The sequence below is a fragment of the Nycticebus coucang genome, chromosome 9 (genome assembly GCF_027406575.1).
Source record: "Nycticebus coucang isolate mNycCou1 chromosome 9, mNycCou1.pri, whole genome shotgun sequence".
Classification (NCBI taxonomy): Eukaryota; Metazoa; Chordata; class Mammalia; order Primates; family Lorisidae; genus Nycticebus; species Nycticebus coucang.
The window spans coordinates 30,178,692-30,193,202 of NC_069788.1; the positions used below are offsets into that span (position 1 = coordinate 30,178,692).

At 33.6% G+C, this 14,511-nt stretch overlaps 1 protein-coding gene across 1 annotated transcript; it reads left to right on the forward strand.

Moving 5' to 3' along the window:
* Positions 1 to 1,528: 1,528 nt before the first annotated feature.
* LOC128594924 (beta-defensin 110) lies at positions 1,529 to 14,189 on the forward strand. The gene is made up of 2 exons (XM_053603836.1): positions 1,529 to 1,631; positions 14,056 to 14,189. Exons 1-2 carry the CDS (start codon positions 1,577 to 1,579, stop codon positions 14,187 to 14,189), a joined length of 189 nt encoding a protein of 62 aa, XP_053459811.1. The 5' UTR covers positions 1,529 to 1,576.
* Positions 14,190 to 14,511: the final 322 nt, after the last annotated feature.

Genomic DNA, 14,511 nt, shown 5'->3' on the forward strand with positions numbered 1-14,511 from the left:
TGTAGTCACCGCAATTCTCTTTTGGTTAATACTTACGTAGAATATCTTTTTTCCCCTTTTCCTCAGCCTAACTAACTGGTAAGGGGTAAAGGACTCAGTGTTAGGGATCTAGTTACTATTTTCTTTCTTTTAACATAAGCCAATAGATTATAGATTACTTCTCATTAGTAGGAATCCTTTCCTAGTATTTTGTGTTTTTTGACTGCAGTAGAATGAATTAGAAATCAGTAGCTAAATTCTGTATTTTAGTGCTCAATAATATTCATTGAATAAATGCCATATTGAAGTGGTTAACCTCCAATCAGCTGATGCTGCGTTCTCAATTTGTTCTTCTTTCCCAGAAAGAAAACATTGCTAAATCAATTTCTTACATTTGATTTGATTTTGAAGTTTCTATTTATATTTTACAATAGGAAGCATCTGCTGTAAATGATAGCCATTGCCATGCAAGTAAATTGATTTATCTTGATTTTGCTTTTCTTACCTGTAACATGAGTGTATTTGATTAGAATATCCAAGCAGCCTCAATTCTTTATATTCTCTTCTATGAATTCCACAATTCTGTGACTCATTTTTGGGGGGTGAGTTTATCGAACGAGTGTATCAAGTTTCCTAGAGCAATATGTGGCCCCTTTAAGTAGCATTAGCATTCTAGGATATTATTTATAAAATCAGACCTACTATATTAGCAATGCTAGGGGTGGGACCCTGAAATCTGGCTTTAACAAGTTCTCCTGGGAATTCTTATGTAGCTAAAGTTGGGAGCCAATGTCCTAGAATTTCTGTTAACTCTGTGGTAGGAGAGAATTGAATAATTGCTTTTCTTTATGGCATTGGCTTCTGCACTCAGGGCAAAACTTCTAGCTATTCTTCACTTATCTGATTCTGTAACCATGTAAGTTGGATCAGATATGGAACTTTCAACTCCATAAGCAAAATTAAAAATATTAAATATGAAGTTTTGAAATAAAATTATTTATTATATAATTTATAAATATACTTAAAGACTTATTTTTAGAATATATACTACATGTTAGTAAAGGCAGAATTTTCTGATTATTTAAATCATTGCATATTATATTAATTGAAATAAAATCAACCTCTTTGGTTCTTATTATTTCATCTATAAAACAAAAATGATATCAATGAAGATTTCTAGCTATAAATGCTCTGATTCACAAATTCAACAATTCAATACTAGGGCATTGGAATATTTAGCAGTGTGTATAAAATAAATAGAGGATCAAATTGCTGTTGCTTTTTCACCTTGATGTTTTAGCAATCCAAACACAGAGCACTTATAAAAGCCCCTTAAAGATTGTTTCTCTATGCAAGTCTATTTTAGGTAACACAAGCAAGCTTTACTTTTATGAATAATAATTTCTTGGCCACATTCTTTAAGCGTGGCAATATTCAACCAAGCATACAAATGTTCTTGCTCTTGGTAAGCCTCAGTAGTTAAAAGTACTTCCCTAGAGAATCTATAAATAAAACAGATCTCGGTTTCCTTATTTCAAAACAACTGACTTGAAAAAGAAGATCTGTAGACAATTTTTTTTCTAGGAAATTCTCTACCATGAAGATTCTTCTTTTTTTCTTTATTCTGCTCTTTTGGGTCACAATTTTACCAGGTAATATGCAAATATTTATGGGTGTATGTGTACTAATGAATTTGAGAAGACAGAGGTTTTTCTTCTTACAAGTTTGAAAATAACATTGGGGTTAAAACATTATTACTCAAAATGCAATGTGATACTTTTAACTGAACTCCAGAACAGAGAAAAAAAGACAATAGTGGGAAAATTAGTGAAATGTGAATAAAGTGTAGTTTTGTAAATAGTATTGCAGCAATACTATCTTTTTTAATCTTAATAACCATTACCATGTTATAGGAGATGTAAGGGGAAGTTGATCTCTATTATCTTTGCAACTCTTCTGTAAATCTAAAATTATTTTGAAACAAAACGTTCAAAAAATAGTTACTGTCTTAGTTCCATCACCTCCATCCAGTTAACAATGATTTAGCATCTATTATCGATGGATTCCCTACCTTACTGAAAAAATTACAATTACTAATCAACTGGCAAGAGATATTTGCTCAGCACTAGAGATCTAGTTACCTTTTCTATCTTATTAACCTGTACCAATAGCCTGCTCCTCAGCAGCAGAAACCCTTGGTACTGCAGTCAAATTTTATGCCCTGTTGCTCTTTCTTTAAGTTTTTCTTGTCACCACCTTTTGTCTTTGAGTGCTGCAGATCACAGGAATATTGAGTAAGACCTTGTATACAAGCTCTATTTTTGGTGAGATCCCTCCTTCAGGGACTATCCTTTCACATCAGGTTGTAACAAGCTTTTCTTCTGCTGAATGAATGTGTAAGTATTAATTGCACAGAAATAGACTACTATGCAATAAATCTTGGAGATAAAGAGATCATCAGGTCTATTCCCTTCCTATGAAGAGTCTGAAGAATGAGCTTAAGTCTACCCAGTTTATGATAGTGGCAATGAAATCAGATTTATACTTAGTGATTCTCAAGACAATACTTCTTTTCAATATCTGGCTGTTTTCTTTTTGTTTATGACCCACCAGAAATCATAATGTTAGTCTAAGAGACTAAGTTAATTTAGTTAATTTGTTCTCTGATTATGAGTATTAATGAAACCCTCATGACAATCTAAAAATCCACACGTAATAAACTTATAAATTATCATTTAATAGTAGCAAGGGGACAAAATTCTGTATCAGGGCCAGACATCAATGAAGTACCAAAGTAATGGAGTCAATTTAAATAATAGAATAACTTTCTCCTCCTCCATTTCAAAATTATTTTAAAGAGGATCTCTGGATTTTTTCCAGCTCTTCATAAAAACAAAAATAAATTCAATACAGATTCATGCAGATTTTGCATTTAATAGATTTTTTCTTTTTTCAAATTTCAACAGTAGCTAACATTAACAAAATCACTATGCTAAACATTTTTTACATAATCTACTAATATTAATTTTTTTTAATTTCAGAATATTAGAGGTGCAAATGCTTTTTTTTTTTTTTTTACATATTTTGTTTTTTATACAGATTGAGCCAAAGTTATAAGTGTGCCCTTCACCTGTATGCTAAACCTTTTTTATCTTTTTCCTTTCAGCCATATCAGGTATTCCTGCCTACAACTAAAGTTATTTATGCATGTATTCAACAAAACTTAAAAAGTATGGGCCCTGTTGACTTACAAATTATAAGCCAGTTGAGTGACACAAATTACAACATCAATGTTAATAATTTTTTGTATATTTTTTTCTTATATTTTCACAGTGAGGTCAATTGTCCATTTTTATCACATATAGACCAGACCTTTAAAGAACTCCTACCATTACTGACAAAAAACAAACAAACAAACAAAAAACATCATAGTAAAAAACAGAAAAAACAAACTACACATTTTCCACAAAATGAAAATAGGTATGATTCATATTTCAGTATTTTCATATTCAGTATAGAATTTTTTTAAAAAAATCAATTACAATGATATCTTTCACCTTATAGTTCACCAACATATGGCAGTTGAACTAAATAAATGAAGTAAAAATAAATATGATATGTGTGGAACTCTTAGAGTTCCTTAGTTGTTTTTGTATCTCATTTTTAGTTTTCTAGGTGGTGAAATTTCCTATTCAAAATTGAGATATAAACATTCATTCTCTTCCCACTCACACAGTTACAGATAAAAAGATGCCTAGGTAAGAGCGCTCACATTTTCGATGCAGGGGAATTTCCATTCAAGAAGCTTAGCTTTTTTTCATTAATTAGTGGTTACAAATGCAACAGAAGGCCTATTATTGGGGAGTCATTTTACAATTCCCCCCTTTTTTACTTTATCTTCTAAACAGAAACATGCATTATTGTCAATAATCACTTCTCTTTAAATTCAACATATATTTTGAATGTTGAAAAGTGTAGTTCTGTGCTGAAAGGGTAGATGATGTTTTTTCCCTGATTCTAAGGAGGTTAATGGTAGCCTAAATAATAAGCATTTTCTACCATCTTAAAATGTATGATGCAATAAGAATGATACGTATAAAGTAGAGTGAGAGAGAATTGGAGGAAAATATTACTTTCCTGAAATAGATTAGTAGAGATTTTAGACAGAAGATGGTATTTGAACAATGTACTTCAGGGCAGAGATAATATTTGTTTGGCTTATCACAATATCACTAGAACAGTGGTTCTCAGTGTAGGGTAACTTTGTGCCCAAAGGAACATCAAGCAAGGTCTGGAAAACTTTTAGGTTGTCAAGACTGTTACTACAGGCCCTGAGTAGATATAGGACAAAGATGCTACCATATCCTTCAGTGCACAGGACATCCCCCCAGAGCAAATTGTCCAACCCAAAAGTTCAACTTGCTCCAGGTAAAAAACTGCCCTGCAACCTGGAACAGAGCTTAACAACGAGTAAATTTAATAGATACTATTGTGGCTAGACACTTACAAAGATGAATACTGGCAATCCAAAGACAAGCTTAAAGACACATACAGCATCAGAATGGGGCGAAAGAAGACAATAATATTTTAGAAAGGTGAAATAAGACACAGAATGAATAAGAGATGGGATAAGGTCATTTCGAGGTGGAGTATTAACAACAGTGTCACATGACAGAACTCTTGGCTAAGGGGAGTGTGATTCAAGTTTCTATCACTGAGGAATCAAATGTGGGTTTCATAATAACTCCTCTGAAATTTTAGAATAAGTAATGATATTTGGAAGTGAAAACTTAAGCTCTGTTCTTTTATGCCTTCATGTTTTTAAGTTACTTCATGTTCTCTATGGCTTCAGTTATAGTGAAAAGAGAGTGAATGTCAAGTTATATGAGCTATTGTATCAATGATACAGACAGTGTAGCTCTGAGTCTGTCACCCACTGGTAGGCATCACTATTTGCCCTCACCTCCCAGTCATTGGAAATGCGACAGAATGTCTAAGCAGAAAGGTCTGGCCTTTAAAGAAATTGAATAGTATGTCAAAACCTAGTAAAAGGCAGGAAAGAGTGGCAAAATTTATTTGATTTTTTTATAAGAAATATTTGACTCCACCCTCTGGTAAACCACCTCAGAACTTAAGATTTTTCTACACTGGTTGTCCTTAAAGTTACCATAAGTGGAGTGACAACATATAGAAAATTATACATATATAGATAATATATATATTAAAAATTGTATGTATATAATTTATATTATATAATTATATGTTAATAACTTATATATAATTATATGTTTATATAATTTATATTATATATATAAAATGCATACATACATATACACATATATGTGTATATGTATATATATACACACACACTAAAAAGACCTCTGAAAACACATGGGTCACAGTATAATTTGAGATACCTAGCCAAAAATATTTGACTTAGAAGCTTATAAAAGCAGTGTCTCAAACCCCCAAGAATATCCAAACTCCTAGTTAAACTTCTAATGAGAGTCAGTCTTCAAGTTTCAAAATGAAACATGTGCCTTTTCTTATCACTTTGACTGTGACAAAGTCATTTTTTGTATTACGCTGAATTCTGTATTTTTTAGAATGCGCGAATTTTAGTTCCAGTGTTGCTCTTCAGGACATGGAAAAGTGTCTCCTACATAACAGCATTTCCAACATTTTCAGAAGGGTCTTGTGACCCCCCAACTACAAATCCCCCCCTGTTTTTTTTGTTTGTTTTTTTTGAAGCAGAGTCTCAAGCTGTTACCCTTTGTACAGTGCCATGGCATCATAGCTCACAGCAACCTCCAACTCAGGCTCAAGCAATCCTCTTGGCTCGGTTTTTCTATTTTTAGTAGAGACAAGGTCTCGCTTTGGCTGAGCCTGGGCTTGAACACGTGAGCTCAAGCAATCTACCTGCGTCAACCTCCCAGAGTGCTGGGATTACAGGCGTGAGCCACCACGCTCCCCTCATCCTCATTCTTTCATGTTTAATGAGAAAAAGAATCAGGAGCAGGAGTTAGCAAACTTTTCCTAGAAATAATTGAGATAATAAATATATTAGGTTTTATGAACCCTATCATCTCAACTATGTCATTTTAATGCAAAAGCAATTGTAGACAAGATGTTCACAAATGTGTGGCTATGTGTCAATACAATTACTTAAAAAAACAGGTGGCAGGATGGATTTGGCCACATGATCATAGATGATAGATTCCTAACTGAAAATATTAACAATTCAAACAATAATTAGGATAGATTCTTTTTAAGTTACTATTATTTCAGAAACTTTATGGTGAAAGGTAATTTTATAAACCCCATGATGGCTAATGACAACTACACCTTCTAGTCACTACCCCCACCCCCTTTTTTTTAATCAGTGCAGTCCTTAGACTTGAATCTGAGTTCGATCATTTCTTTTGGAAAGTAAATCCCAAAATACTCAGTGGAGTTATGGGCATTCAGACAAATTGCCCCCATTGCCTAGTTTGCAACATTTTAAAAAGGTAAAATCAAGTCAGAGTGGAAATTTCTTAAAGAACAATATTCATAAAGTACAATATTTGGTATAGACATGACTTCAAGAGTAAAAAAGGAACAGCCCAGATACAATTCGATGACTGGAGAGATGGAGCCTGATAGGGATGAATCACCATCAAGTTTTGGGAACCATCCTTGGGCCACTATCCAGGCACTTATAAAGGTGCGAATTCAAACACCTACCTGAGGTCCAAGACACTTTCTGATTTCTAGGATGTACTTTGTACCAAAGAACAATAGTTTCACTTAAACTTTCCTTAGTAAGTGAAAATTTTCACCCTATAATCTTTTGCTTCCCGGACGTTCTCCTTTTAAAACATTGGTGTGTCGTAGCTAGATTGCTAATTTCAGTCATTCTTTCCTTCTTACAGCCAGAAGGAGATATCCCGAGTATGGTAGCTTGGATTTGAGGAGAGAATGCAGAAAGGGTAATGGTCAATGTAAAACTCAGTGCCACGAAAATGAAGTTAGAATTGCTTACTGCATAAGACCCGGATCTCACTGCTGCTTGCAGGTATAAGGACGGCAGAAGAGAAGAGACATATGCTCCAAGAACAGAGGACCATTGTTACTAAGCCTTCTCAGAACGTCCTTCAAGGCCTATGTGTCTCCATAATACCCAAATAATTAAATAAAATGTATTATTGAGCCATGCCAAAGTGGTTCTATGTCTCACCCAAATCTGGTGCCTTTATGTTGCATTTTTCTCTTGATTTCTTGGTACCAGAAGTAGCAGAATTTATGTTACAGAATTTCCTCAAGAACTCCCCTAAGTTCTATGTGTCTCGTGTTAGTTGACATGAGTATTGCTGTGGGAAACCCTATATCGAATATTTTAAGAAACGTTATTTCTAAGATATAAGTTAAGTAGAAATGTGCTGTTCTTTTCTTAAACACTGCTCTACAGATTACCCAGTGAAAACATATAACTATACTCGATTTGGGAGACGTTGAGAGAGAGACAGAGCTAAAGAGAGAGGAGTACAGAATATATGAATGGTAGAGCACAGGACAATCACAACCAACTTCAGCGTTCACTCCTACTTACTTAGAAGAGAAAAATATGTGTCAATAAATAGGAAAGGGAGTACAAAGGGAAGAGAAGAATTTCAGGAAGAAGAAGAGACTCTACAAAACTACATATTTATGCCTCAGAAGTCAGAAACTCTGGCCAGGAGTTTAATTCAGCTCTTCATTCCTGGGCATGGCCCTGTCTGAGGAAACACACAACAAAAGAAAGGAGCAGTAAGCTCCGCTGTTCAGCCTCGCTGGGCCTCAGTTCCTGTTTCCCTGAGGATTCAGAGTTATTTCCCCCAACAACATCTCAACAATGTATCTGTATCTCATACAGTCTCCATTCAAAAATGCCAATTCTGTTATTTTTATGATATTAGGAATTCAGCAACTTGTATTAATTGAAAATTCTCAAGAAACGTTATCAATACTACAACATAAGAGCGGAAGCCCCCCTCCCAATGAAACTCAATATTTTGGCGATTAATGAAAGCAAACCAAAATTTATTGAATGGGGGTCAGATTTAGGCTCAGAAAAAGATAATAAATCAAAGATTCCCCAGAGCCAGCTATTATCTGGATATTTTTATTATGGAATCTCTGTGAATCCATTCTCTTTCCTTATTGCAGATAAAATGCAGATATGAGATGTAAGTATTTTCATAATAAGCATTATAACATTGACATGATGGAGACATTCGTTTTTCTGTTTAGAGAAAATTGATATATTTATATTTATATCACAAAGGACTAATTAATTTTAGTGGTTCCTTTTAAGAAATGTGTGTTGATTATGAAGCAATTCTTTCCTAATGACATATTGGGGCATTAAGGTATAATTTTTCATAGATTTTAATAACTTAAAATAGTCTTCAATTATTCAGTGTGTTCCCTTGAAATGTAAATATCTCCAATTTTTTTTTAACAATATTCACTACCACAATTTCTCAACCTAGGTACAATTGATATTTTGGTATATATAATTCTTTATTATGAAACCTATCTTCTTCATTGTATGTTTTATAGTATCCTTGGCCTTTACCTGATGATAATGGCATCCTTTTATCTAAATGTGATAATTAAAAATGTCTACCATATTGCCAAATATCCTCTTTGGGGGAGGGAACAAATTCACACCTAGCTAAGAACCTTTGATTCATAAGCACTCATTGTCACAAAGATTAAAAAAAATAAAAAAGAAACAATTAAAAAATAAGTTACATTTTCAGTTAGCAAATAATATTTTTGTATCTTATAAAAATAATATCTATTCAAAATTGTCATCTATTATAATGTATACGGCCCCAGAGGAAAAAAGTCAATCTAACTTTTGGGTAATGAATACATTGATCAAGTCAATAAAAAGGTTAATAAAATTAAATGCCTAAAATAAAAATTTTATTAGTACTTATCTTACCTAGCCAGAGACTGAGCCATCATTACCTTAAGACTCATAAAGCAGAATTAAGAGGCCTAACACTTATACTATCAACATGGGGAAAATAAAAATTGAGCTTCTGAGGGGTCACTGAGAAGTTGAAGATGATGGGAGATTTTCCAGCAAACTCCTGAAGCATCTGTGCACATTAACAAGGCTGTGGTGATTACTGGTACATAAAGGAACCACAACCACCTACATTTGTGAGATGGTCTTTCCTTTCCTAAGTCAAATATACATTAAAGTCTCCAGCTTCTGAACTCAGTTCAAGGGACAAACATAAATTTAAGGAAAATGTGAACCTATGTACATGAACTAAATTAATTTCCTTTCCTGAGAAAAATCTTTTTAAGTGTTTTATGTGTGCAATATCAAGACTAAAAACTCTTTGATGAAATTCTGTAGCATATTTTCATAAGAAAAAAATGTTTCACTAATTACTCTGTCACCAGAATTTCCATGTGTCCAACTTTGTAATTTAGCAACAATAGAATGACTCTTCCCTAAAAAAGCAAATGCTTATAAATAGGAAGAATTCTGGAAATTTCCTCTTAATACAGTATAATTTCACTGTGTACACTTACAAAAGAGCTGGATAATCTTAAATTGGTTAGTTTTAAAAACTAAAAGTTTTACATTTTCCCTCCTTTTGCCCAGAACATAAACTGTCATGATGTCATGATAGTGTATGTACCTTCACTTTTTAGTTTTCTGTGAGATTTTTTTTTTCTGCAGTTTTTGGCCAGGGCCAGGTTTGAACCCACCACCTCCAATATGTGGAGCAGGTGCCCTACTCCTTTGAGCCACAGGTGCCATCCAGTTTTCTGTGAGTCTTCAGCTGTGACCCTGATTAAGTTAGACATTAAGTATTGGCTTTTTTTACTGTTATTTGCTAGTCCAATACCCATGATTCAATTAAAAATATTATATTGAACTAAGATTTATCACCATAAATTCCAGCACTGACTAGGAGAGAAATTAGAATCCTACTTGATATTATGTATTCAAACCCAACCTATTTTCAGATTTATTTTACCTCAAGAACAAAATCTAATTCCAACTGGACATTTATTTATTCAGGAAATATTTCATAAATGACTTCTTCCCGGGCACAATATCCAGGTTTTTGGATTTGGAGCTAAAAAATAACAGTTCCTGGATGAAGGAACTAATATTGATTGTTTACCCAATGGGATAGAGTTCAAACCTGAATAAGACGTGGGATAGTCCCCTCAAAAGATTAATGTCAGTTCATAATATGGATAATACATAAGTCAGGTGATTCATTCAACATGACTTTCCTATTAGTTACCCATTCAATAAATGAGTCAGAGTTCAATAACATTGGGACATATCTATAAACAAAACAGACAACATTCCCTGTCTTTATGGAGTGCGTATTCTAGTGAGTCAAGATAAATAAAGAGTGAATATAATAAATAAGCAAATTTTGTAGTATGTCAGATGAAAAAGGTTACATAAAAGAGAGCAAAGCAGGATGGAAGGACCCCAAATCCTGATGGGATCTAGTAATTTTAAATGTGATTTTCTATGGGGCTCTAAAGATCTGGTAACATTTGAAAAATGTTAAAATGAGACAGGATTTTACTTCTGTTCTGAGAGGAATCTAGAGGGATTTAGCTAGAGGAAAGACATGATTTAAATTTTGTTTTTGAAAAGACTAAATGCTTCAGTGAGTTAGGAGGCTATTAAAATAACATGCGGTGAAACAAATGTACATGGCAGATTATGGGATCTCAGTTCATAACAATGAAAATAAGAGGAATGGTAAAATTCTAGATACGTTAAAGGTAGAGTTAGCTAGATTTCATGAGAGATTGAATTTTGACTGTCAGAAAAAGAAAGGGTCAAGAAAACTTCAAGATTCCTTGCCTGAGCAAATAGAAATATCAAGTTTGCCATTGACTAAGGTAGAGAGAATATTAGATGGAACAAGTTTGAGTTAGACTAGTTTAATTTTGGACGTGCAAAATTTGGACATACCTTTGTTTACTTTTAAACAAAATTTAACAAAACACTTTAATCGTTTTATGTTACCTAAAATAGATATAAAACCATCAGGTACATTCTTATTTATGTTTTTTTCTCTTCTAACAGTAGTTTAATAACAAGTAATCCAAGAACCTCTTTCCCACACAAAATAAATAAGAATTGGGAGTATATGGGTGGCAGAAAAAGTGATTTGGAAATTTTTAATATTACTACCTGATTTTGAAATAGTATCCCCTTTGAAAGTGTTAACTGATCCGTGGCCTTGCTCCTGCCTTGATCTCAGCTTGTACCCGGCAGGAGGGAAAATCTTTCAAAACCTGTCTTCTTCTACTTTCAACTCTGCCTATTTTAGTGGAGCATAATAAAATAGGTGAAGTCACCTTCATAAAAGTTATTTGCTAAGAACTGGGGAGATGTATGCCAGATTTAGCTTGATGGTATAAAGAAAGCCCCTCAGAATTTGGGAAAACTAATGCTGAATGAGGTACTTGGAGCCAATAAGCTTTTTTTTTTTCAATTATTGTTAAATCATAGCTGTGTACATTAGTGCAATCAAGGGGTACAATGTGCGGGTTTCATATACGATCTGAAATATTCTCATCAAACTGTTCAACGTAGCCTTCATGGCATTTTCTTAGTTATTGTATGTAGACATTTGTATTCTGCCTTTAGTAAGTTTCGCCTGTACCCATTCTAAGATGCACCTTAGTGGTGGTCCCACCCATCACCCTCCCTCCACCCTAACCTCCCCCCTCCCTTCCCATCCCTTGGCCCTTTCCCCATAGTCTTGTGTTATACTTGGGTTATAGCCTTCATGTGAAAGCTATAATTTAGCTTCATAGTAGGGCTGAGCCAATAAGCTTTTCACGCTTAGTTTCCTCATAGGGTTATCCCCACCACCCATGTGTAAGGAGGATCTCATGGCCATCAGGGTAAAAGCCCACTATATGCATTCTGCCTAACTCTCACCAAGACTACTGGAAAACTTTCTGGAATATGTTCCCCTGATTGAGCCCCCAAACTAACATTTACATTTCTCCTTTTTTTGTGAAAAGTTGTTATCATGGGTCCCAGTTCTCCAGTGATATACAAAACGTGCAGAAGTAAATGTGAGTGAAAGAGATGCGATCGATGCCTCCTTCTTCCAGTCACTTCCTTTTGCTTTTATGGGTATATGTCACCGCAGTCCAGTCACCTCATGTAAATGTACTCACGGATGGTGTTTGCATAGTACTTCACAGTTTGAAAATTGCTTAAATTGCTTTCATACACTTTACATAGTTTTCATAACAATACGGAGGTGTTATTCCCTTTCATAATTTACACATGACAAAGCTGATAAATAATAAGTAATAGAACCAATGTTACAACGCATTCCTTTTGTTTCCTTGTGGTTCTATAGAGATTTCTTCATGACTCAAAACATTATTATTGTTTAAAATAATGATAAATTTAAAACATTTGTACATTTTTAATTTGCTAATGTTTCCTATAAATCTATACTTCTTTTTCTAATTTTACTATTTCTTAAAAATCAAATTATATTTGGTGGGCTGACAAAATACAATGACCCAGAAACATTCATTAGCTTAAAAAGTACCCATACTAGCAACAGATTAAAAAAAAAAAAAAGTGAAACGTGAACTTGCATTTCACACCCTACTTTCTACTATGTCAAATATGTAGAGAAGGATTAAAATTTCACCAAAACTCATGAGTCATGAGTTATTTTATTTTCATGAATTAGCTTACTATTCCCTAAAAAGGCAAATATATTCGCCTGTCAAATTCACCCTACAGTCTCCTCCACTTTAGCTTTTTTTGTCTTTTCAACCAACTTTATTAAGGACAATAAATACTGTCATTTCTGTCCACCTTTGAACATATTGCTTGGAAAATACTAGGAACTCAAATCAATGCCCATCATATTGTGTTATAAAATATCTTTCTAAATTTCAGTTGGATTCTTTGCAGACAATTAGGTTTTATGAGTAGAAATCATCTAATTTAAATCCTAAGTCCAGTCACTACATTCTCCAAATTTTAATGAAAATATTTATTTTTCCCTATGCATATACAAAATTTAAAGTCTCTTTGACATTCTAGCATTACTGCAGTGCAATTGAAACATTAAGAATAATAAAGCCCTAAACTAACCAAATTATTTTCTTCCATTTACTGTAGCTTAATGTATGAATATGTAGCTGTAATTTAGGAATAGCAGAACATCTTTTTATTGTGTTAGATGATTTGTAAGAAACTAAACTAATGTGGGGCTCCTCCTTTTTGTTAGACATGTAGTGTACAACAAAACTGCATTTCTGTGTGTATGGCTTAAGTATTTTAGTTTTCTCAGTAAATGACTGCATCATTAGGTACTTGCAGGGCCACTATATTCCAATTATTGGAATACAACAGGTCAGAGCAAGAATCAGGAGTAATTATAACTCTTACATAGAGGTTTATATTTTGGTTATAAGAAAAAATAGCATAACAAATGTTTGTAAGAAATACATATGATTGAGTACTAAATTATGTTATGGTATTCACTAGTAAAGTGTTACTATAGACTAGTGAAAGAGGCAGATTTATTTGTTTTAGTAGAATGGCAGAAAGTTTCAATGAAGAATAAGATCTGGACTGGTGGACAAAACCATTAGATAAGTGATGCTGTGGAAAGCAGTAAGATTAGCTTTAAACATGGAAAAAATTGAAAATCGCAAGCTTTTAAAGAACTCCACAAATTATTTTAATGAAAGCATGGGAGTGTAAATATAGTCTTAATAAATTAAGAAAAACAAAGTAGGGTTTTAGGAGCCGCTAGGAGCCAAAGTATGGTATTGATGTAAGGCTCAGATAAGGTAATCCTCATTTTATGCAAGTAAAATTTTTGCGGGGTTCAGTCATTTTCTGACTGGGAGATTGTGCCGCCAAGCACCTTGACGTTCCATACGTCCATCTTGCATGTACATTATCTAATGACTAAAACAATTTCTGTCTTTTCTTGGTAAGAAACTCCAGCAAATCAATAAGAGACTGATAACATTAGATATCTTTCTTAATTACAGCCAGAAGTGACTTTCAACCAAAGTACAGATTTGAGAGATGCCAAAAAGTGAAAGGAGTATGTAAAACATTTTGTGACGATATTGAATATGATTATGGATACTGCATTAAATGGAGAAACGAGTGCTGTGTGTAAACTCTGAAAAACAGAAGTAAGATCGAGCATCAAACCTGGACCAAAGATGCATCTTACTTACTCAAGAGTAGGTAAAAAATATGGCAATGTTGAATAAAATGTGCCCTTAAAATCCTAAATATTTCTATTTATATACAAAGAAATTTAGTCTTTATTGTGGATTTTTTGTTTCAGATGGATGAACATTATTAAGCACAAAGGAACAGACTGCTTAAAATCGCGTTATGCCGCTTTGCCAGCCAGACCTTCCTACTACATGTCTAAGTCACTCTGCTCGCTCTCTAAACATCTGTATGTGAATTTCCTGCCACCCTCACTGTGA

Bases quoted from the DNA above. Each gene is read 5' to 3' on its own strand.
- LOC128594924 (XM_053603836.1), top strand. From the start codon at position 1,577: ATGAAGATTCTTCTTTTTTTCTTTATTCTGCTCTTTTGGGTCACAATT. The intron at 1,632-14,055 runs GTAATATGCAAA...TCTTAATTACAG, and splicing joins TTGGGTCACAATTTTACCAG to CCAGAAGTGACTTTCAACCA.